The sequence below is a fragment of the Parus major genome, chromosome 7, assembly GCF_001522545.3.
Source record: "Parus major isolate Abel chromosome 7, Parus_major1.1, whole genome shotgun sequence".
In the NCBI taxonomy this organism is placed as follows: domain Eukaryota; kingdom Metazoa; phylum Chordata; class Aves; order Passeriformes; family Paridae; genus Parus; species Parus major.
In genome coordinates, this window is record NC_031776.1 from 16304830 (window position 1) to 16330525 (window position 25696).

Consider the following 25696-nt stretch of genomic DNA (forward strand, 5'->3'; position numbering starts at 1 on the left):
TCTTTTAAATAATATTAGCAGTTTGGAGCTCTTCATGTGTACCTGTTTGTTAGGCCTATGTTTTACCAAAAAGTGTTTTGTAGAACAGCAGGGGATGTTCTAGAAAAATGTACAGGGATGAGTGGGTAGTCTTTCAAAGCCAAGCACCAGATAATTTTGTTTCAAATGTTAGAATCTTTAAGATATAGCAATGTGTATAAAAGTGATGTCATGCATGTTTTTCTTTTGAGATTACCTGAATACTCATAGAAGACGGAGGTATTGTCTGTCACTAGAGGATGTTGCAATCAAATCAGTTTTAGAAATAGAATTTTAAAGAATATATAAGTGGTTTAAGAGTAATTATACTTCCATATGTGGCTTGCAGTGTTTTTATCTTGTGGACTTCTCTTGAAGTATGGAAAATTAAGCAAAATCAGTAAATAAATTATTTCTAGTCTTACTTCAATAAATACAAACATTAAGAGCAGACCATAATAAAGCATAGAGATTGCTCAAGTCAATCTTTATGTGCATCTTCAGTAGGCAGTCTGTGTATGAGAGGCTTAGCTGCCTTACTCCCAGAAATTAGCAGGACTTTTTAGGGTCACAGGTAATTCAGATTGGAAGAGACTGCTGGATTTCCTGGTCCAACTTTGTCCTCAAAGCCAGAGTTACTTCTGAGATTAGACTAAGTTACTGAAGTTTTGCACAGTCTGGTCTTGAAACCTCTGTGGGAGAGCGGCTGCACAGCCTCAGTGCCACCTGCTCCCATACCAGGCTGTTCCTGTGGGCAGAATGTTTTCCCTCTGGTTTTAACTCTTTCTCTTATACTGCCAGAGGAACTAATGTGAGAACAACCTTAAGTGTGTGACAGAAGTTAAAAAGAGTTGCAATTCAGATTTGTCCCTACTAAGCTTTTCTGAGGTTCATTAGTCAGCAAGGATGAGTAATCATGGGTAATCGAGGCAATCATGCAGTCTCAAAAATAGTAAAAGCATTTTATAAGAAGTATATGTAAAGAGCTGCTTGGGTTAAGTGAATCATAGTCCAAATCTTAAGTCCTCTTTAATTCAGAGGTTAGTTTATATTTTTGCTGGAAATACTTATTCCATGTAATCTAAGATAATACTACTATCTTCATACAACAGTGGTTCAGTATCTCATTAGGATCGTTACAAGTGAAAATTCTGTCTCAGTGCTTGGCAGTATTTATAAGCTTGTCTCAGTGATGATGTAATTCCAGTGTGTCACTGTGACAGTGCTGCTGCTCAGTGCCATTCTCATGTCTGATTGTAGAGCAAGCAGAGCAAGCCTGAGGGTGCTGCTTGGAGTGTACAGCTGCATGTGACCTGCAGATATTGAGAAATATGAGCAGAGTGTTCCTCAGTTAGATTTTTGTATTCTCCTTCTGCAGTTGTATTGGAGGAGAGAAGGGTTTTCAGGGCATAGCTGGTTTTAAAATATATGTGCCACTGTTACCATTTTGCTGGCTGCATATATTTTAGTAGCCTTAAATGATTACAGCCTATTAATGTATGTGCAAGACAGTTCTAATTGTCCTTGTGGTTGTCAAAATAATTCATTGGAGACTCTTAAGTATGCTTAATTATTTCCCTATTTTTCTGAGAGTTCCATGATTTCTGTTAGGCTTCAGTAAGAGTTGATACTTTGCTTTGAGTAGGCTCAGATGTCATTAGAAACATATAAAGTCCTTAAGCCTTAAAGTAATAATAAGAGCTTTCAAATATTATAGTTGTTTATTAACAGTACTTTAAAAGGACAACCCTCTACAGAGTTTTAAAAGTTGTTTGGTTGTTGCCAAGTAGCTAATTGCCTAATTTAATTACTTTAAAAACAGTTATTTTCTTACAGTAATAGTCAAATACAGTATTAGTTCTGGCCCTTTACATTTCTGTATAACAAATTCTATATATTTTTGATAGCATTAAAAAGTTATTACATTAAATTTGCTTTTAGATGGAAAATACTTGCAAATATGCACATCTGAGAACACTTAAAGTAAATATCCTGTTCCATAATTTCTCATTCAGTGGGTTTTAGTTTCAAGAATAGGAATTATAAGAGTTGAAGAAATTCTTTTAATAAGTCTAGTACCTTTGGGTGGGCTTAAACTTCTGTCTTGTAAGGAAAGATAGGTAAAGTTAAGGTCAAGCATTATTAAAGTCATATTTCTTTAATCTTCATCTTATGTTTTTGCCACATTGTTGCAGTAACAGGCACCTGCATGCATTTTTCAGTGTAGCAAACAGTAAGTTAGTGTAAAGAGGAAGTTAAAAATACTTTTTCAGCTGTATAAACACACTTGTGAGTAAACATGGTTTTTTTAATAGCTGAAGATCATTTCTGATCTTGTAAACAAAGCATAAATGCCACCCTTAATAATTGTATGTGAGATTTCAATTTTCAGAATTTTACAGATTTATTTCAGAATTTTGTATGTTGATCTTCAACAGTTGGTGAAATCTGGTTTCCATAGAACACTGTTTCTAAAAATTTCAGATTGGCCCTTTCCTGACAGGTGGTCCAGCCAGGGAGGGGCCCAGTTTTACAGTCGGTATTTATTAGAGCATGCATTAAATAAGCTCCCGTTATGAGCAGCAAAGAGGTATTGACATAATGCTACCACTTACTTGCTTCCTTGTACATAGTTACCTGGTTGAAGCAACAATTGGGAGACCAATTCCAGGTGCTTGCCCAGAGGTAGGAGGTGGTACTGACACACCAGTGACTTCTAGGTTCAGAAAGTGTTCGGTCAGGCTGGTTGGGTCTCTGAGCAGCGTGATCTAGTGAAGGATGTTCCTAGCCATGGCAGAAGGGATGGACTGGAATGGTCTCTAAAGTTCACTTCCAGCTCCAAACAGTCTGTGATTCTGTGAAAATCCTTCCAAAGGTACATTCTTTATCAAGTGTACATATAATCTTGTAGTCTTTGTTCACTTGTAGGAACCACCATGCATGTTGCCTGAATTGTGCATCTTGTTCATGCTAGCATATGGATTCAGCTGGTGTTCTGAACTCTGAATTACCCACAGTCAATTCAGCCTCATTTATGTTTTCCCTGTGACTCCTGAGTAAGATCTGTAAGATGTTATACCAAATTCCTTACTAATCCTGTCCTAACAATATGATTGGTCTTTTTTTTTCTTTCTGTTTCCACAATTCTGTACTGTTGTCTTCTTTTTACTGAACACTCATCTGTAGTGCTAAGTGCAGTGTTCAAATATTATACCCCAGTTTGATAATCAAACAATTTCACTTTTCTCACAAACACAGCTCACTCTTACTCTCCAAAATCTCTCATTCACTATAAATAGTCTTTGAGGTCCGTTGGGAAAAAGCATGAATGAACTAGTGAACCCTGATGACAAATCAAACCTCTGAGCTTTTGGAGGGAGAAAATGTCATCATCTGAAGTCTTTCCCTTTGTAAAGCCCACAGTTTGCCAGCAAGCTTATGGTTCTATGAATTGCTCAGAGGATCTCAGCATTTGTGCATTAATATGTAAAGAGACAAGCAATCCGTTAAGAGAGCTCAGAATTTACTACTTAAAGCTTACTGGATAAATTTTCAAAACTCAAGCTTCATTCAAAGGAAGTAATAAATGAATGCAGTCTGTATGACACAGGTATAGAGATGTTCTCTTTGAGTTCCAGTTTACCAGCAGAGCAACTAACGTTTGCTGGTGTTAAGAATGTGATTTTATGTGTCATTGATTGCAGTAGCCATTGTAAAAAGAATAACTTGTATAAAAAGCTTTCTGAAGGTAAATTTCAAGTCTGGCAGTATCAAGGGTTTCCTGAGAAGGAAGGCATTGGTTAGTAAGGCCTTTCTGGGTTTTGAGAAACAGCAAATATAGGTCCAGCTTTCAACTGATAATGTGCTTTACCTGATTGCTAAGCTAAGAGCCATAGGGATTTCTGTCTACTCTTTATTTGCACCTAAGAAAGTTTAATTTCTGTGCTGTAATAGTATTTTCTGCATCAGGATATGCATATATTTTGCAGAGCTCTGAATATAACATTCCAAGTACTTTTATCACTCTAGTTGGAGAGCTTCAGATAAAGGCTCAAAAAAATTCTGTTGTTGTTGTTTTTACTGAACTATAAACATCTTGTTTGTTTCTCTTGTTTAAATCCAGAACAGTGGACTGAAACTGAAATGTACATATGGACACCATAAAACATTTTCCTTATTTGGAGTGTGGGTAAACATGATGGTGTTGGTAGTATCATTGTTTTCTTGGGGAAAAAATTTAAAGTCTGATCAAAACTGAATTAGAAGTAATAAGAAGTAATAGTAGCCTTAGCATAAATTGAGCCAGGTTTGTCATGAAACTAAAATCACTGTTGTTGAAACAATTTTACTTTGATGGTTTAAATTATTCATCCAGAGTGGTTTTTTGAATGTTTTTAATCGTATAATTGATTCTATTTGCATAATGTTACAGAAATTCTGATTTGTTCCATCAAACTGCATTCATTTGACAGTTAGAATCAGTGGTCTGTAATTGTATTTTACAAACTGATGAAGCTTTATTTTTCCTCAGGAAGTGTCACTGCAGCAGACTGCACAGCCTACATCAACAATAGTTCGTCCAGCATCACTACAGGTTCCTAATGTACTGCTTACGAGTTCTGACTCAAGTGTTATTATTCAGCAGGCAATACCATCACCAACTTCTAGTACTGTTATCACCCAAGCTCCATCATCTAACAGACCAATAGTGTAAGTTATATAAATCTTAGTAAAATGTTTTCTTGCACAATTTGAAAATCTGATTTACTTTCAGTTACTGTTTCTGCAGTTAATATATGAATTTGAGATGCTTTGGTGTAATGTGGTGCTTTACTACACATGAAACATTGAACTTTCACTACATGTGAGATATAATGCCATGTTCTCCACATCACTAAGTTCATATTTTTGATCTCCAAATAAATATTGCATTACACCTGTAAAGAAACAAACCAATTTAAAATAATGTGTAAACTTGTTCTCTTCTCTGGATAAGTTTTCTTTTATATAGTTCATTCCTTTTTCAGTCCAGTTCCAGGTCCTTTTCCTCTGCTGTTACATCTTCCTAATGGACAAACCATGCCTGTTGCTATTCCTGCATCTATCACAAATTCTAATGTGCATGTCCCTGCTGCAGTTCCAGTAAGTAAGCATGATGCTATATTAATTTGAAAGTGGAGCAGATTTGCATAAGTGCAGCATAGAACTTAGTTTTAAGCACCTTGATAGCTGTTTTGGCTTCAGAGGGTAGTGCTGTCAAATGCTCTCTATTATGATAACATACTCAGGTTTTCTTCATTTTTATACTTTATCTGGTCAGCTTGTTAGACCTGTCACCATGGTGCCTAGTATCCCAGGAATCCCAGGGCCTTCCTCCCCACAGCCAGTGCAGTCTGAGGCTAAATTGGTAAGTGAAAAACTCCATTATTCCTCAAGAAGAATAACTTGAGAAATTAATTAAATTCTACTGCTTTTTAAAACAGCTTTAGTTTTCTTTTATTAGTCTAAATTGTGCAAGTACAAATTTAATAAAAACAGAAAAATAACAGCTGCATTTATTGATTCTTTATATGGTTCTTTCCAATTCCAGCCTATGTTAGTTCTGTTCTTAATGGCCATTTTGATCTTATTTTTAGTCGTTCTTTTAAATAAATTAAATTTCTAACTAAACTTCTTCTTACTTCTTGTATCAGAGGGTGAGAAATGCTAGCTGGGAGAAAGACAGACAAGATTAGTAGCATGTGAACATTTCCTTCAGAGAAGCAGAATATTTGCTCCCAAAAGAATGATATTTCTTATAAGCTAAGAAAAATATGAGTTTTTGAAATGTTTTCAGAATCTCAACTGAATATAGTTCTTTTGGCAAGAGTTCTGCAATTAGATATGTAGTGCTGATGTAGTTAAAAATTTAATCTGTGTGGAGGTTGTTTCCGTTGTGTTGGGTGTTTTGGTGGGGAGTTGAGGATTATTTGTAAAATACCTAAAACAAGCAAAAAATTGGTTTGGTTTTTGTTTGGTTGGGGAGGCTGTTCTTTTTACTTAACATTAGTGACTATTTATGGTGGCAGTTTGAATTAATCAATTTATTGAAATATTTTGTGCAGCATTAGGTAGTTGCTTCTCTTTTTTTCTGTCATTTGTTGCAACAGTTCTCAGGCAATAAAAAATTCTGTTATTAAACAGTAATTAACCCACTTATAAATTTACAAGATGCCTTCATAAACACTATCTATCCTGTGAAATAGTGTTCCTCTTCCTTCTTTGTGCTAAAAGAGAATCAGGAACACCTGCTAGATAAAATACATTTTTCTGCATTGATATTGGTAAGTGGGAGGATGCCCTTAACATTCTTAGATATCTCATTTCTCTTGATCTAAACCGGTGGGCTTTCTTTCCTTATCTTTTTTCTCTTCTCAAGCCACAGTATGAAAAACTGTGGGTCTGGTTTTTCTGGAGTAAAGGGATTCCAGTAGAGTGAGCACACCTAGACCACATTCACCAAACACTGAAACTGCTGTGGAGAGGGGAACTGACTCTGCTTAATGCTGTCAGGTCTTCCTTCATTTCCCTGCTGTGTTGAACACAGTGACTTTTGAAATAGTACAGAGGAGGACATAAGGGAAAGAAGGTCTGTTTCTGTGCATCCTTGCCCCCACCCAGGAATGGGAAAAGGAAGCTTTTAATACCTCAGAAAATACTTAAATGTAATCAGTTCTTAAAAAATTAATTTACCTTAAATCCAGGAGAGAAGAATATAAAAAAAGCAAAAACAAGAACTTTTTCTAAAACTGAACATGTTTTAGAGTCAGGGACTCACACTGAATTCTGTTTGAAATCCAGGAGGAATTGGTTCCGAATAATTTTTTAGATGGGCAAGAAATTAGATTTTTAAGCATATTATGGAGTAATTTGCTCTTAGAATGATTTAAAGGGAGAAAGGAAATACATGTATGTGGTGAAGACTTTGATCTCACATTAGAAGAAGCAATCACTCAAATGCAAAGGAAAACAAAGATCATAAGACTTAAAATTTAACAGTCTCATTAGCCTTCTCATTACAATTTAGCTAATATATGCACTTCAGTGATTGCTTATCTTTTTTTTTAAGTGAGACTGTAAAAAGGGGATTTGCAGTATTTCCTCTCCTTGTTGCTTAATATGAAGCATGAGCAGAATTCAAGAATATCAGAATTATGTCTATTTCTTACTCTCATTTACTTTTATATAGTGCCTATTCACAAAAATAAAAAACTTAATTTCTTATCCCTCTGAAAGTAACAGCAATTTAATGAGAAACTTAATGTTTATGTAGAAAAGCCTCCAAGAGTAAGACTAATTCACTGTGCCATGGGATGCATTGTTGGCAGATATGTGATGGTTTATTAACTGCAAAGTTCAATTTAATTTTTAAAATTTAAATCTTTGTGATACCAATCCGTTTCTTTTCATGTCTCTCTTAAAAATAATTTTACTTGCTGCATGCTAAATTCTGTGAAGGTCTGCTAAGCAGGTTTATTTTTCACTTGTATTCCTGGTTAAGCCAAGAGAGAGCTGTATTTAGTTTTACAGCTTGCTTTTCATTCATAAAATAATAGTTCACATTTCATGTTGAAATATAAGCTATTACACTGAAATTTAATAAATGAACAGTGTGTGTTTCATGTATTAATGGGATACTCCAACTTGTGGATTTATTTGTATGGTTAAGTTAGCTGATCACTGAGAATATGTCCTGTATCCTTTTGCCTATTATGGCCACATTTCTTCTTCATATTGGGAGGCAGTTCTGAAGGGCAAAGGAGTCCAGGATATCCTTTAAGAAGTAAATCTTAGAGGTGCAGGAGCAGGCTGTCCCCATGTACTGAAAGAAGAGCCAGCAATGGACTGGCCTGGCTGAACAGACAGCCTTGGCTGGAACACAGGAGAAAAAGGGAAGTGTATGATCTGAGGAATGAGGGACAGGCAACTCAGGAGGACTACATGAATGTTGTGAAATTATGCAGGGCCAAAACCCAGCTGAAACTTTCTGGTAACTGCTGTAAAAGACAACTAAATACATTTCTCTAAGTACATCAGCAACAAAATGAGGTCCAAAGAGAATGTTCATTCTTTATTGAATGTGGAGGGAAGCATACTGACAAAGGATGAGGAAAAAGCAGAAGTACTTAATGCCTTTTTTTGCTTCAGTCTTTAATAGTAAGACTAGTTCCTCTCTGTGTACCCAGCCCCTTGAGCAGGAAGAGGCATGTGGAGGAGAGGAAAGCCTCTGTAATCCAACCTGCTACAGCACTAAGACACATAACTATGTCTATAAGACACATGGTTATGGTGCTGGATGGGATCCCAATAAGGAAGAAGCTCAGCAAAGCCACTTCAAATAATTTCCCAGTAACCGTGGCTAACTGGGGAAGTCCCAGGTGATCAGAGGTCAGTAAATGTGATGCTCATGTTCAGGAAGGGCTGGAAGGAGGATCCAGGGAACTGCAGGCCAGTCAGCTTGACCTCTGTACTGAGGAAGGTCGTGGAGCAGATGATCTTGATTGTCAAGATCACAGAGCAGACACAGAGCAACCAGGATCAGATCCAACCAGCATGGATCTGTGACAGGCAGACTGCTTGACTGACCTGCTTGGCTTCTGTGACAAGGTGACCTACCTAGTGGATGAGGAAAATGCTGTCAGTGTTGTCTACATGGACTTTACAAAATGTAGCCTCTGACATTGTTTGCCACAGCATTCTCCTGGGGAAACTGCTCACAGCTTAGACAGGTATAGTCTGCTGGGTAAAAAAAAACTGGATGGATGACTGAGTCCAAAAAGTGATGGCAAATGCAGTTAAATCTGGTTGGTGGCCAGTTACAAGTGGTGTTCCCCAGGGCTCAGTGTTGGGGCCAGTTCTGCTTAGTATTTTTTTCAGTGGTTGGGACAATGGAATGGAGTGCTCCCTCAGTCAGTTTGCAGATGGCACCAAGTTGGGCAAAAGTGTTGGTCTGCAGGAGGGCAGGAAGGCTCTGCAGAATGATCTGGACAGGCTGAATCAGTGGGCTGACACCATTTGTATCAGGTTCCACATGGTGAAGTGCCAGGTCCTGCCCTTGGGTTGCAGCAACCCCAGACAGTACTACAGACTGCGGGGCAGGGTGGCTGGAAAGCTCTTGTTGGAAAAGGACCTGGGTGTGCTGGTCAGCAGCTGGCTTAACGTGAGCCAGCAGTGCCCAGGTGGCCAGGAAAGCCAGTGACACCCTGGTTTGTATCAGAGTCAGTAGTAGTGTGACCAGCAGGACCCAGGGCAGGGATTTGTTCCCCTGTACTTGGTAAAGACACACCTCGAGTCCTGTGTTCAGTTCTGGGCCCATCACTGCACAACAGACACTGAGGTGCTGGAGCATGTCCAGAAAAGGGTAGTGGAGCAGGTGAAGGGTCTAGAGAGAAAGTCCTGTGAAGAGTGCCTGAGGGAGCTGGGACTGTTTTGCCTGGAGAAAAGGAAGCTCGGCAGGACCTTCTTGCTCTCTACACCTATCTGAAAGGAGGGTGTAGCCAGGTGTGACTTGGCCTCTTCTAAATAGCAACTGATAGAATGAGAGAAAACAGCCTCAAGTTGCACCAGGGGAGGTTTAGATTGGATATTTAGGAAAAATGTCTTCTCAGGAAGGGTTGTCAAGTATTGGAACAGGCTGCCCAGGGAAGTGGTGAAGTCAGCATCCCTGGGGGTGTTTAAATGACATGGAGATGTTACACTTTGGGCCACGGTTCAGTGATGGACTTGGCAGTTCTGGGTTAATGGTCAAACTTGATCTTAAAGGTCTTTTACAGCCTAAACAATTTTACGAACGTATGAAGTCTGTCGGCATAGTATTCTTAGTGTATTTTGAACAAAAAAAACAGATGAAGGGGAGAAGCTGTGATGTTCCCTTCACAACATTCCCAGGAATATAGATATTTGGAAATTTTTTGGCTGTTGGTTTTTGTCTTACTTATTATTTGAGGAAAGTTTTTTTTGTTCTTTGTAGATGGACCTTGCAATCTAATGGATTTTTTCATATTGCATTATAAAATGTAAGAATAGACTATGTAGCAAATACAATAAACATGCAGGAATAGATTCTTAACTAACTTCCATAATTTTCTTGGGTATTTAAGTAAGCGTGGTACTGTATGAGATGCAGAGTTTCAAAAGTTAACATGGTTTATTTGTATCTCTGAAGGGTATTATCATACGTTTATTATGTATGATATTTATTATCTATCATTTATCACACAATTTCTGGCAGTTGTTGTTTGAACCTCTCCTTTATTGAAAGACCGTACTTGCTATTACTGTGTTCTGCATTTTCTGCTCTCATACCACAATACTGTTTCAAGGTATTCTAAGTTGACACAGATAGAATAACTTCAGAGGCTGAATAAAATACCTGTAGAACTGGTTGTAGTAAATTGAATGTGAAATAGCACCAAGTTGTTGCATTGTTATTAGATCTAGAGCTGTCCTGTTTCGAAGGTACAGCTTTTCGTTTCAGATTAAATACTTGGCACAAACCAGGCATCCTTTTGTGCTTTGTGCCTTTCTTTGCAGAAGCTATTTCTGCGTATTTCAAGGAGCTAACACATTTTAGAGTTTTATAGTAAGAAAAGAACTTTGTGCTCTAATTTCCTTCCTCATTGCAATCATTCATTTCACTTATACTTGCTTACAAAAGGCTACTGTTGGGTAGACTTTCTTGTTAAAGTGGACATGAGAAGTAGTTAAAAATCAAATTAGAAATTGTAGTGCTTTTGTTTCCTAATGTTCTGAAATTTAAATATTAATTTAGACAACTTTATTTCTATATTTTTATTAACATGAGAACAAATTATATTTTGACAGATACCTGTTGTTTCCTTATGACTTGCCAAATTGTGCAAAGAAGGAATGTATTTCTTGAACTTTAGTAAAATGTAATGTTATGAACTTCAGAAATCAAATTGATATTTTAGTTTAAAAAAAAAAAACTTAAAAAAAAAAGTTTTTAAAATCTAAAACTTAACTGGCGGGAGACATCTTTGCTAATAGATGTAGGATGCTTTCCTATAGCATAGTTAAAATTTTTCTTCAGCTGTCCTAGAAGTCATAAAACCTTTTAAAGATAAAGGAGCTAAGGTACTTGCTGAGAATTTTTTCCCACAATGGACCGCTTTTGGAGACTTTTTACCTTTGGAAATGGTCTCTCTTACAGCATTCGAAAGGAATTTTTATTAGGGTGTCCAAGTTTAATGCATAATAATCAAAATTGTATATTTATTTCTATGTTTGATAAAGTTTTCAGTCTGAAGTGTCAAACTCCTTCAGTATGTCAGTTTTGGTTATTGATGCAAAGCAAGTTACTGAGATGTCACCTCTAGAACTCTGTTCATTCTTTGTTGAAATGGTCTTTTCTCTGGTTACAGTTCAAGTTGCCTGACATTAAATGACTGTATCAATTCCATAGAGGAACAGTTTTATGTGGGAACAGGTTCACTGAGTGAAATAGCAGATAGAAAAATGTAAACCAACTGCAAAGACTAATAACTAGGAAGAAAAAATAGTCATTAAAAAAAGGAATACATAAAAGTGATGACAGACAAAAATTTAAAAGTTGTGCAGTGAGGCAAATCCTTATGATTGGTGGCATTAATGTAAGAGGCTCTCAACAGAAGCAGTTGACATTAAGTGAAAGAGTGCATTAAGCACAATCTTAGGGTCTCTCTCATGGCAGAAACATGTACAGTGCTTCATGTGTTTCAGTGCTGTGGAAGAATTGCATGAGATCAGATTGCATTTTAATTTTATTGCCCCAATGTTGAATTTTTTGTGAACAGAGCTGGTCCATTCACAGCTGTGAAAGGCACTGTTACTATAATCTTGAACATTCTTGGATCCTTTTTCTCTACTGCTTGTAGAAGTGAAGTAAAAAATGACTAGAAGTTTCATTCAGACACAAGCTTGTCTTTTACTGCTATTATTTTGAAAATATTTGTTACCGCTGAAGATGAATAGATCACGCGGACACAGGTCGAGGTGTGGTGAAAAGAAGAGCAGAGTTTATTTTTCTTCCAGGATTTATAGGCTTCTTACCACGGCCAGGGATTGGATGATTAGGATAACACTTTCTCACTGCACTGGCCATGGGAGATGCCCATCACAAGACGTGTAACAGAAAGAATGTACACATATATATGTTTACAGTTACTGTCCTGGGAAAGTCCTTAGAAAACCATGTCAGCAAGCTCAGAAGCTGAGTTTTCAGGGTGACAAATATTCTTACATCTTATACCAAGAATGACATTCACTAGAAGTAAAAAGGAGTTTCAGATTTCTGTGGCACAGTTAATAGGAATTGCCAGTTTTTCTGACATGATTCCACATTTGTTGGTGTGCTAAAGAAACTAACTTTCACATACTTAAGTAAAATCATGTGTATGTCAGCTTTGTGGTATTTTAAAATGCTTAGAAGTAGATACAATAACTGTCTTAAAAAAACCCCAAAAAACTCAAAAAAAACCTTCCTCACCACAAAGATGCATGATTCTAAATAACTGTAGAATTGCCTCTGATGTTCTTAGGAGAAGATCTATAATTGTATGCTTTCTGTGTATGAAACATGAAGCTTGAGTTGCAGCTGTAAAACATCCTTTTTGAGTGTGCAGCTTGTGGGGGCAAACTTAGCATTGAGACTCTTCAGCATGGGTTGCAGAAGGTTCTGAAGAATTTCAAAATGGCTTTAATGTGGAATGCTTCCCTCTGTCGTCTCCTTCCCATGCAAAACTTTTTGTCACAATCTGAAAAATACCTTGCACTCAGTAGGCAAGTAGTAGACTTTTTGCAGGAGGTTTCTACCGAGAAGTGACAGAGGGCAGCTTGGCAAATGCTCAGAAACCGACATTAACTTGCTGGAGCCCGGCATGGGACCTTGTGTTCAGCAGAATTCTTCTGACCTGTCTCTCTGCATGCCGAGCTAATCAGCAAACACCTAATGAGCCTACTCTAAAGGAACAGACCCTCTCACAACCTACTTCATTTTCCTATGTTCTCTGGGGGTGGAGAGACAAGACTTCATAAGGACTGATGATGCTGCAAAGACCACAATAATGATAATTAACTTGCTGAATTTAGAAGATTATGCTGTTAATTAGTTGCAAAATAAAGATAAGTAATAGAGGAGCAGATGGTAGGATAACACCCAGGAGAAGGAGGGTTATTACTCTGATGAGCTTTTGTGGCAGATATGAAATATGGATCTGAGTTTTTCACAAATTGTTTCTGGAGTATATTATCTTGTTTCTGTGAGCTCTTGATGGAATGATCTAGTCCTACCAAATTTTGACAGATGTGGTGAGGATTTGTTTTTAAGGATATACATGAATGATAAAACCTTGCTAATCAAGATTTTAAAAGCTATTAACCTGTGTGAAAATACCAGTTTTAGTTTGCCTATAACCAAATAATATCAAAAAAACGTGGTTGTCATCAGGCTTTCACACATAAAAATGCTTATATACATTTATTTTAATATATGTTTCTGTATTCTTGACTGTTAAAGATGAGATTCTCATTGAATATGGGGTAACTGTCTCCCTGCTCAAAAGAAGCACAACATCCATATAGCGTCCAGCATTATATTTTAAAATATGAAACCTATTAAACACATGAGCTGGAAATCTCCTTGTGAAAATCTGTAAATATTCCTTGGATTTTCACAATATGTCCGCATTTGTGGATAATTTGATCCTAACTACTTTAATTTTAATTTTTAAACTTTTTAATATGAAATTAAATCTAATTATTTCCTATTCCTGTTTTCACAGTACGTTACATTTAACAAGGTAATTCTCAAAAGGAGTTTGTTTACTTGAGTTTATTAATGAACAGGATATAATGTTTAAATATTAGCATTACAGTAAGTAAAGTTAAAATTTGGTTTGCATGTCCCAGTACAAACTCATCAATTACCATCATGGGCAAAACAGACTCATCTTGAGGAAATGAATTTCATTTATTACCAGTCACATCTGAGTAGGATAATACACCCAAAACTTAAAAACACCCTTCTCCCTTTCTTCCTAGGCATTCTTCTCTACCTCCTGCCCCTCAGCAGCCCAGGGGAAAGGGGAATGGTAGCCGTGGTCAGTTCCTCAGACACCTCTGCTTGGGGAGGAAGGACTCCTCTCACTCTTGTCAGAATTACAGCATGGGCCAAGCTGGAAGGGACCACAGGGGTCATCCAGTCCCCTGTTCCAGCAGGGCCATCCCAGAGCACATGACACAGGATTGCATCTGGAGAGTTCTTGCCTGCCTCCAGTGAGGGAAGCCTCACATCCTCTCTGGGCAATCTGTTCCAGTGCAGCAGTCCCTGCCATTACCTCTTGTCCTATTGCTCGGCACCCTGAGCAGAGCCTGGCTCCAGTCTCTTGACACCCCACCTTCAGATACTCCTGGACACTGCTGAGGTTCCCCTTTCAGTCACCCCTTCTCAAGGCTGAACAGGCTCTGCTCCCTCAAGCTTTCCTCGGAAGTCTGTCCTGGAGCCAGCTGCCATTGGCTCTGTCGAACAAGGAGGGAGCTTCTGGAAGCTGCTCACAGGAGTCCCCCCTGCCATCCCACACAAAACCTTGCCATGCAAACCCAATATACATAATTTTTGAGATGGTAACTTTTAAAACTCTCCTAGTATGACAGCTTGAAGTAGAGCATTCCCTGATTAGCATATCATGATTAACTGATTTGTACTTTGACTTCTGTCTTAGTTAGGACTAATGAAAATTTGTCATGTCCTGCCTAACAGCAAGTTATGATAAAAGAAATACTTCTGAAGTAATTCAAGTCATAAATGAAAATACACTGCAAAAAATCTTATGTTAATAATATATAGAAAGGTTATTGACATATTGCTGTTAAATACTTGCTAGTTTCTTTAAAAAAATATTTTTCTAAAAACTGACTTGGATGTGATGTGTTTCCCTGGTAGTTCTGGTAGTGGTTGTGTAGAAAATGTTACAATTTAGACACCAGAATTAGTTAGGGAGATTGTCAACTTTGCAGTTGTTGCAGGTAGATCATAGAGTTCTGTTTTAGTGATTTTGGTTAGCTTGAAAACTCTTAGACTTGCTGGAGACAGGGACTGAATTTTTTTTGTTACCTTATTTTTCTGAGGAGAATTAGGAAGGTACTAGTCAATTCTCGAGTTTAATTAAAATGTTAACTACCTAAGAGCTTTCAGAGTGCTGTATATAGACTAAAAATTGTGGACATATCTTAAAATTTGTCATCCTGCCCTAATGCTTGCAGTTATCCTAAATTTTGATTTCTAAAGTTGAGCACTGGGGAAACTGCAGTAAATTTGGTTTGTGTAATTTTCTGAAGTATCTTTTTCATTCTAGGAAACTTACAAAGTTGATACTATAAATGAGGTGAGGAAGAGCTCATTTCACTGCTGGAATTAGCTCCCAATTTTCATGTTCACTTGAATGGTTCCTATCTGGTGTAATGTGCTGGTAATTCAATCCAGAGCAATCACTGCAGAACAGACTTACTCGAGAAGTCACTGGCTAAAGATTCCTCAATAGCAAGCCAGTAGAGGAGTGCTGGAGTTTCTTGATTCTCTTTGTAGTCCTCAGTTATGATACTTACTGGTGCTGGTTACGTGCTACCAAATCCATGTAGTTGATGGTAACTTGCCATATTTCAGACCTGAAAGTTTTTTATAGTTCCGACAGATGTAATCTGCAATTTGTTGTTTTAAATGTAGCGTAGGATCCAGGAAGGTATGTCACCATGGAAGGTAGAAGACAGCTGTTACCATATTCCAGTGACTTAATTGTTGGGAGACATTGCATGCTACAGTTTATAGAGAATATCTGCATAAATAGGTGCAAAGTTTTCTGTTTATTCTGAGCTGGCCAAATGCTGCCTCTCTCTAGTATTCTTAAGACATTCTAATAATGTTAGTATGTGGGCAACACTTAGTTCGTATTTCAAAATATGATGTTACAAGTTATCAGAATTTCCACAAACTTACGTTTAAGTCATTAATCTTTTCTTAAACTTGTATTGGATTCTTAAAAACTATGGTGCTTGCTAGAAAAACATTTTCTAACACCATTTGTCTAGCAAGGTGAATTCTTCAATAAAACCAAAAAGTGGATGATAAATTGTACAGTATTCATAGAATTTTAAGAAAGGATCTGGAATTACAAGCAGTTGTATCTACTGAAATTGAACATTTTGTCACTTAAGATTAAGAAATAATTTTAAATAGAATGTATTATGTTACAGTTTTAATAGGTTTCACCAAAAATTGAATGAAATATTTTTCAACAGGCAGTCAATAAAATGCTTTAAAATTTGCCATCAGGTTGTTGGTAACTCTTGGGTGTATTATATACAGCTGAACTTGCACATTACTGTTCTTGGTAGTGGCTGTGTGCAGTAAAGGAGGAACATCAAACCTTTTAGAAGTTTTTTACTGTAGTGTGCTATAATAGTTATCTTGCATATTTTCTACATAAATAATCTTTAAATATAACCTGAAGCTTCTTAGTATTTTGTATATCATTAAGATGTTTCAGCAAAGATCTTGGCTTTTATCTAATTATCCATAGGAAGGATCGCAGAGGTGAGTATTTGCAGAGACCATGAATTAGCAGAGGCATAATAAGCTATTTAAAAATGAATAGAGGTTGAGAATACCAGAATTTTTAAAATGGAAAGATGCTTATGATCTGGTTGTTACCTGTTTTCTTCATGTGTCATTGTTACTCTTCTGGTACTACCAATTTCAGCAGCTGTTTATGGCCTTCTACTCATCTGTTTGTGGGCACAACTCACTACAGATGAGGCTTTCAGTTTACTTCTCCATACCATTTACCATCCTTCCCTTTCTGGGTTCTTATGTAAACCTCATTGCTATTGTCATGTTTACAGAAATTTAACCCCTGCTTTTAGGTATATGCCTAGGTCACTGTTGAAAGCCTGTTAAAAGAAACAACCATTTAAGAGTTGGAGTTCCTGTTTCCAGAGTTAAAGTAACTGCTTATATAAATGATTAATCATTCAAGTTAGCATGATAGAATATTTCTTTTATTTTTCTTCTTTATTTTCTGCTTTTAGAGATTGAAAGCAGCCTTGACCCAGCAGCACCCTCAGGTAACAAATGGAGATACTGCCAAGGGACATGCAAGTGGGTTGGTTAGGACTCAGTCAGAGGAACCACGGCCACAGTCACTACAACAGCCTGCAACTTCAACAACTGAAACACCGGTATGACAACAGTGGACACTTGCCTCCTACCCCCTCTTTTTATTTTGCAAATACATATATTTTTTTCTATACTCTTGGTTTGTAAAATAGAGATTCAACAGACTCCTCTTGTAGTCAATAGCTCTATAATAGTAAAATGTTTACAGATCTTGTATGTTCTTAAATACTTCTAAAATCTATTATCCAAAATACAGGTAGTATCTACGCTGAAATGTAGAACTAAGTCCTGATTTCTCAAGTTTATTGATAGGAGATTCTGTGGTAGCTGAATTTTTTACAGCTGGTCAGTATATATATATTTGAAAAAATAAGTGCTTCTATTTTGTGTTCTCTTGCATCTGTTTTACATTTATTATATTTTATATCATAAATGCAGTTAGAAATCGTTTTATTGCATCAGGTATTGTGCTTGCATTAATTTGCTTGAAGGATTTTTTCTGGGCTGCCACAGGAAGAGTTTCAGCTGTATAATTAAGTGTACTACATCTCTGGCTCTGGAAGGGGGGCTCTGGTTTTAGGTGTGATTTGTTGTCCTTTTGGGACGATAGATCAGAATAGGGGAGTAAAAGGCAGAACCTCTGAGTCAGACTGGAAGTGGGCGTGCTGCTGGAGGAAAGATACACTTCCCCGTGAATCCTGGAGGACAGCAGCTGTTCTATTTCTAAAAACCTTTTGGAATGTGTTTTCTAAATGCTTTTAAAAATCTCAGAGTTATTTTCAGAATTTGTAGCATAATATTAATTTTATAAAAGCTACATACCTGGCCCAGAACTGACAGGACTTATACCTGCAACAAAAACCTCAGATTCTTACACTGGCGAGTGTTTGTCAAAACATATAGATTTGGAACAGAAGAGGGGGGAAAAAAAGTGATCCATCATAAAAGAATCTCTTTCTTAAGAAGAAAGAGATTATGCTGTTCCCCCATACTGCCTTGAGGCTTTTTAAAGGAATATTTTCATAATATCACATAGCAGAATTTTCAGAAGATGAAAATTGCTGTTTGATTGTTTTAGAGTTATTTTACAATTAGTATTAATCAAAAATAGCAAGTGTTTAATTCTTAAAATACTGATTTGAGTTCCCAGTGGTTTTTTTCATTCTTAGCTATTTAGAATTAATGTCAAATTGATGTGCCAGGTGATACATGTTTGAGATTTTTAATTTAAAAATAAAACTTCCTTGCTGTGCTAGACTGGGCGCAGAGGTGCACCCGTGAATGTCACGTAAACAGTTATATTCTATCTTATCTCTTTAAAGGAGTTTAAGATCATTATATTGTTATTATATTTCATTAAATCTTTGTCTAGGATCTGTATACAAATGTGAAATGAGTATAATGTATGATTTAAAATGTTGAAGTATTTTGGTACTGTCATGTAATGTGGGTAGATTAAGGGAAATTGTTATTCAGTGCTGGGGAACACATCAACTAGTAGGAAATTGCTATCTGGAGATCGAGGGATCAGGGAGTCTCAGCACTGCCAGCATTTGGCAGACAGCTTCTGTGTAGTGGGCATAAGCAATTGTGTCATTTTCCAGTTGTGACTAGATGTGTGGGAAGAGTCAAAAATGGAAAATTCATTTCCTACTAAATGTAGCTTGAAAGCTATTTTGGATATAATACGTTAATGTAAGATGATCTGGAGTATAAATATGGGTGAAAGTTTTCAAAACATCTCTGTAGAGTTAAATGGGCACAGCTTTCAAAAAAAGAAGTGCGTAACCTGGACGTATTTAGGAATGTCCTGAATGCTTTTCTCAAGACATGGTGACTATTTATACCAGTGCTATAGGTTAAGTCATGACTGTTTTCAGGCATCACCAGCTCAGCCTACGCCACAAACACCAAATACAGGCGGTCGGCGAAGAAGAGCTGCCAATGAAGACCCTGATGAGAAAAGGAGAAAGTTCCTGGAGAGAAACCGGGCTGCTGCTTCCAGGTGCCGACAGAAACGGAAAGTCTGGGTGCAGTCATTGGAGAAAAAAGCTGAGGACCTGAGCTCACTAAATGGCCAGTTACAGGTATACTTTCTATTTAAAGGAAATTTCAGTAAGTTTTTTTTGTTCTTACACAGTGATCCTTGATCAGTGGAGCTTAAAACTTGGCATGAAATCTGGAAAATAAATGGTTTTATAACTGGTGGCTCAGCTCAGGCTTAAAATTCAGAGCTAGTTGCATATAGCAGTAAAATTAGAGGATAAGAGCATATTCATATTTCAAGATGTGTAAATTTAAGGATCATACCCTTCTATTCTTTGTTCCATTTAAAGTAACTTTCAGACTATGATACTAAATTGACAAGATGTGTTGGAATAAACACTTATGAGCAAAGTAATAGTCTTATCTCGAACACGTCTTGCTCTCTATTTGTATCACAGCCTGGTTTAGTTTAGTAAGTTTTGGGCTTATTTCCTTTGGTTCTTTTTAACTTTTTTTCCTTTAATGTGAATGTAATGCTCATGAAAGGTGCCAGGTTGACATCAGTGGATGCTGAGGGCCTCTTTTGTCCACAGGATGGGTATGGCAGTGGCAGTGCAAATTTTTACCACCAGCACCTAAATCCTATAGAGACGAAGTGTGCTGTGAGAGGGTAGGGCCAGTATATGTTGCAGGTCGCTTTTCCACTTCATCTGATCTCAGAAAGTTGTCATGTGAATGTACTTTTCCCCCATAGAACAATCCATGACCCTTTTGTTTAAACTACTATTAAATGTTAAAGCATACTTTCCTAATGTTTTCCAGCAGCACATGAAAAGTTGGCACAAATTACTATTTTCAAAATAACAAGTCCAAAATCTTCATTTTGAAAGTTGCTGAAAGGAAAACTATGTAATTCCTAAATGAAGTATTCATTTAGAAAATTCAGTGAGATGTATTTTGATATGTTAAAGTGTCACTTGTTTATCTTCATCAGAGTTGTTCACTGAGTCAAATTCACAGATCATCATATTCCTATGAAAACTCACCTCTTGTGCTGTTTGCTATAGAAAACATCACCATTTGATCAACAGAAAAGTAGGGCACGTTGAGGTTATTTTTTATCATGTAATCAAAATTACAGTGTGTCAGTCATCTTCATGTCTTCAAAAATACTCAGTATCCAGACCCTGAAATGTAAAAAGATTCCTACCAAAGCACACACTGTGAAATGCCTTCCTGTGTTCCAAGAATCATGACACTGTGTACAAGCATTACTTATATTTCTTACAAATATCTATTTTTCTCATACCTATTCACAGTCTTTAGAAATATTCACTTAATGCACAGTCCTCAGTTAAGTCTATTAATTACATAATTATATGTAGCAATGTAGCTTAAATAATCAAAGAAAGGAGTGAAGGAGAATGAAAAAAAATCTGCCGTAATTCAGCTTTTTAATGAAAGTAATGTTTGCTATCATGTGAACTGCCTTTCACATATATATATATATAAAGTTTTATAACATAAAAATAACGTAAGTACCATAAGCAAAAGTTTTCCAAGTGTTAATTCAGTAATAGTGAATTCAGGATTTTCTTACAGTCTACCAAAAGCAAAACTGTTAACTGTAAAGAACAGAATAACTTGAAAATTGGATATTAGAGAAATAATTACTCTGTACTTTATGTGAAAACATGAATCAATCCTGTATTTCCATAGTAATAACTTGATAGGCTATCACAGCTGATCAGCAGAGTGGGCAGTAATGACCCATGATTACTTATATTTAATAGAAAATTTATTAAGTTTGGAGTTCTTCCTTAATGCAGTTTTATAAAATGTGTTTGGGTTAATAGTTCATATTTTGTTTAAAGTCTAAGTGGCCTGCACAGCTGAAGTTACCAAGATGTCACATTTCCAAAAGCAGGTTCATACTGAAAGGCCTGCATTGCATTTTTTCATGTAGCAATTCTGACTCCTTTCAGTGCTGTTACTGGCTTTCTTGTAATGTCTGTGTCAGAGATTCCAGTGTCATTGTGAAGGTTTTTAAGACTGGAAGCTCACTAACAGTATGTGTGGATTTTGAAGAGGTTTGCTTGGTTGATGTATTTGTTTTGTTCTGTAGATTTACTTCTCTCAAGTTTTTCTTTAAAATGTTTGAAGGTAGCTTCGTTTTTAAGCAGTATTTTTCAGATATTTGCTTAAGGGAAAATTTCCATCTTCTACATCTTTAGTAACATATATATGTTAGGTAGGCTGTCTTTATTATAGGCTCTGCTGTGTAAGTTTTTTCATGCTTCCAACATTTTGAAGTTTATTTACTGTTTTGATTTTTGAGGACTGTTTTCTATTCATTGTTGACATGTTTATTGATCTTAAATTTTATTCACCAACTTGTGTGGCCTCTGTGCCTTGAACAATCCTGCAGGGTATAAGAAGGTATTGACAAATGCCCACAGTGGCTCCTGAGCCACGTTGCAGGATCAGATGCCAAAGTGCATTTATGTTGTGTATTTGGTCCCTGTTGCTTTAATAGTCTCAGAGGGTGAAGCTTTAGAAGAATGGCCTGTCTTCCTCATGAGGGCACAGTGGGTTTTCAGTGAGCAGCAATCAAGTGATGGTTTGTACTGATGCTGCAGAAACTGTTCAGGAAGGCTAAATTATTAAAGTATGCCCGTAAGTAAGGATTCTTTTCCATAGAGGAAGTTGCCCAAAAGGAATGCTGTTTAACTCAGCCACAGACAATCCCCTGTCCTCAGAAATCACATTCACCTGCCTCTGATGGTACTTAGAGTAATAACATATCACGAATGTTTCCCCACACGGAGCTGATTAAGGGCTAATGTGGTCCTGTGGTCCCACTATTACATCTGCATTTTGGGTGCAGGGGGGAATGGGCAGATAGAGAAGAATGTGTCATAAACTGTGACCTCCCTTCATAAGAATGCAGAAGGGAAAGCATCTTTTGAAAGATGGAGTGCAGGTACAAGTCAATATGCTTTTGTCCAGAAACCTGCTTTCTCATGCTAGCACATTTTGAAATGTGGGAACATGCAAATTCTTCTCAACAGTGTGTGAGCTATATTACATACTTCTGTAAAGAACTGTTGATGCCTGCACTTGGTTCCATCTCACTAAAGAGGGGTACCCTTCCAGTGTAAAAATTTGAAATAATCTTTCTTTGTGCCACCTTTTAAAAGTGTTTATTTCATGTGTTTCTTGGTAGCCTGCTTTCAGTATGTTAACCACATATTAAATGATCACCACACACTGACATGTTTTGAATGAGATGGAAAGATTTGCTGTTGTCACAAGCAATATAATTAACTGCAATATGTATAGGAGTGGGTTTTTTCAAGTTTGCCTTCATGTAAGATAATATATTTGCTTTTTATATTATCAGTCTTATTTTGTATTGTCAGTCTAAATATTTTTAATACAGCTGACATTGATCTATAAACTCTTACAAAATTTTTTCATAAACATATAATTTTACTTCCACAGATGAACAGCCACTTCATACTTACATACATATATACATACTTTATATACTCTGTATATAAAATTCTTCCTTAAAATGTGGGAGATAAGATAAAAAAATTCTACAAACCTTTTCCTGATTGCCAGAGTTCCTTTGAGCTAACAGAACTATATTTCATAGTCTTGAACACTGTTGCTTCTGTAGGCTATCAAGTGTCTCAAAACTACATCAGTGTGTTTTTTTCTACCCAACCTGTGTCAATTCTGTGCAGCTGCCTGCATGGTATCAAGATTTGTGGCTCCTCAGTAAATAACATGGTGAACTAAGGGCAGACAGCTGCAGGCAGTAGTCCTGTGCTTTCTTAATAGCCTGAGGTTTCAGGACATGTAATGCCACCTGGTAGAGAATTTGTGGGGCTTTTGGTTGGGTTTCTTTCATTGCAAACCCTTTTTGTTTGCAGTCACTTTTTTTTTTCATTATAAATGTCTGTGAAGTCAGATTTTTGGCATCTTTCAGCTTTTGCTTTTAATAAAAAGTTTCTAAAGGGTATTCTATGCATAAAAGGACTGAGTAAAAAAGGAGACCTTAAGATGATTTTGCAGGTATAAAGGCTTGAAATTTGTTGTTGTCTAAATTAAGACAGAAAACACAGAAGAGGAGCTTTTCTTTGATAGTCTGATATTTTAGTTACTTTGTGTAATTAAACGTAATAAGTTCTGTTCTGGAAGAATTGTTTTCTTTTGGAATTCTTTAACTTGTAATTCATCTCATCTCTGGCTGCATTGCTTTATTTCTTGCTTGCAAGTAAATAGGTTGACTTTCTTGTAGTTTATTTTGCAGATAATTTCAGGTGCAATCCAGTTTTCCTCTGTTTTTTTTCTTAAACTTACTCCTAAATGCATAAACATAAGCATTTACTAAATCATTATGTCACGTGTAGTATTTTACAATAATATCCAAAGGTTCTTACACTTGAAGTAACTTCAAGTGTTAATAGAAAAGATTTATATTCAAAATAAAATAACCCATGAAAAACACGTATTGTGTCCAGATACGGGGATCACAAAGCATTACAGATAATTTGATTCATAAATATTTTTCTACTCTACAAAGTATAAGTGGGTCTATCAAAATGCCATACCATTCTTAATTTGGATTGTCAGATGTAATGCAGCTGCATAGCACTCCTCATCTCTAGACACCAAGCTGCTTTCCAGGGAAGGTAAGTATTGCTGTCCTCCAGTTTACAAATGGAGAAGCAGTGAAATGACCTTGCTCAAGGTCACCCAATAGTGGAAAGGCAGAGTCTGGAAATGAACCCAGGCGCTGGATTGTGCAGGTGCTGTCTCTTAGATTGTGCTCTGCTTTAGTGACACAAGCTGACATCTCTGGATTTTGTCATTATTATCAATGATCCCTTCAGAGAACATGTTTATGTATGGCTGCCAAAATAAAAATAGTCTGGAGATCAACCAATATTTGCTAAATTATTTTCCAGTACGTGAGATTTTTTTTTTGAAGTCTAAGTATAAATAGAGTCACTAAGAAATTATTCTGCATTTGCTTTTTGGATTTTCTTTTATGTTTTTCCCTTTTTTAATGTTTGCTGTGACATCTGTTAAAATGTGTGTAGCTAAATGTAGGTTTACTCTGATTAAAATTCATCACAAAACCTTCCAGAAGAGTCTCACAGTAGCTGGATCATGTGAATGAGACTATATGTAGACTCTGCATCTGCAAACAGAAAAATGTATGTTGTATTTAAAAAAAAAAAACCCAAGCATTTCCCAGTTAATGTAACAAAACTAGCCAAGTTTCAGCTAATATTTGCATTTTCTAAGATAAAATAAATATATACCGAATGGAAACTTCTTGTATTTCAGCTACCCCTAAATGAACAACTGAAAACCCTATAAAACTTAATGCTTACCTTCAAAACGTGTGTAGTTTGAGCCTGGTAAAGTACATAACTTTCTTCTGCTTTAGAATGAAGTCACCCTGCTGAGAAATGAAGTGGCACAGCTGAAACAGCTTCTTCTGGCTCATAAAGATTGCCCTGTAACTGCCATGCAGAAGAAATCTGGCTATCATAGTGAGTAATGTTCCATTACCTATAGCCTGAGGCTGCATCAATGAAATACTGCCAAAATGAACTGAATGAACATTAAAATTGAGAAGTGCAGTTCTAATATAACACATATTACATTAAAGAGCTTTTTTTTTTTTTAAGTTATTAGAAGACAGGAATTAGTACATGATATTTAAAATATATGTTTAAGTCAAAATTGAATTGTTGCATAACACTGTAAGGTTTATGTTGGTTTAATGAATGCCTATGATAATTAGCATTTAAGGACTATCTGTTACTACACCTGCTTTGGAAAATATAATTAAAGTATTAAGAGCACATGATAAATCATTTCTTATACTTTATCGTAGCCTAACACAGTGAAAGGTCCTTGTGGGTGTTTTTCCTTCATTGTAATGAGATTTCAGTAGAGGTACTATAACAGCTGTCCTCATTTACCATAACATCCAGGATCAGTCGAGCCATTAAAATAATCAGATGCAGGTTCATGGCTCCTACTGTACAATGTCTTCTAGATTGTTTTGATATCCACATTAAGCGACTGCTTTTCTGTAGAGAGGTTGTTTTTAAAAATAGTTCTGGTTTTGAGGGGAATACTGACACTGTCAATACCAATATTTTCTAATCCATATTTTTATTTTAAGTTGTTCTATTGACTTTTCATCCTTCCAGCATTTTAAAGGTTAATTATGCTTTCCTGACTTGTAGCTTCCTTTTTGGCTGTGATACACAGTGCCAGAACCAGCTGCTGCTGCTGTAGAATAAATGGCCAATTTTGTCCATTGTACACAAATTTGTTACAAATAACTGAGCTGGGAATGCATTAGGCAACATTCATAATATATAACCCACAGCTTTCGTTTTTATGATTTAGTGATATTTCAAGATATTTGTAAATGTGAAGATTGTTTCT

The 25696-nt window shown here is 36.5% G+C and overlaps 1 protein-coding gene across 8 annotated transcripts in view; it reads left to right on the top strand.

Annotated features, from left to right (window-relative positions):
• Positions 1-25696, top strand: part of ATF2 (activating transcription factor 2) — a 46271-nt gene that overhangs the window by 15467 nt on the left and 5108 nt on the right. For 5 of the 8 annotated variants that reach the window (XM_015634819.2, XM_015634820.3, XM_015634821.3 and 2 more), the window contains 6 exons: positions 4550-4728; positions 5046-5160; positions 5339-5425; positions 17140-17289; positions 19108-19314; positions 24681-24786. In XM_015634819.2, the coding sequence (XP_015490305.1) occupies positions 4550-4728; positions 5046-5160; positions 5339-5425; positions 17140-17289; positions 19108-19314; positions 24681-24786 (844 nt within the window). The remainder of the gene's footprint in view (positions 1-4549; positions 4729-5045; positions 5161-5338; positions 5426-17139; positions 17290-19107; positions 19315-24680; positions 24787-25696) is intronic. The other 3 variants (XM_015634825.2, XM_019007457.2, XM_015634824.2) reach the window with 3 other exon arrangements.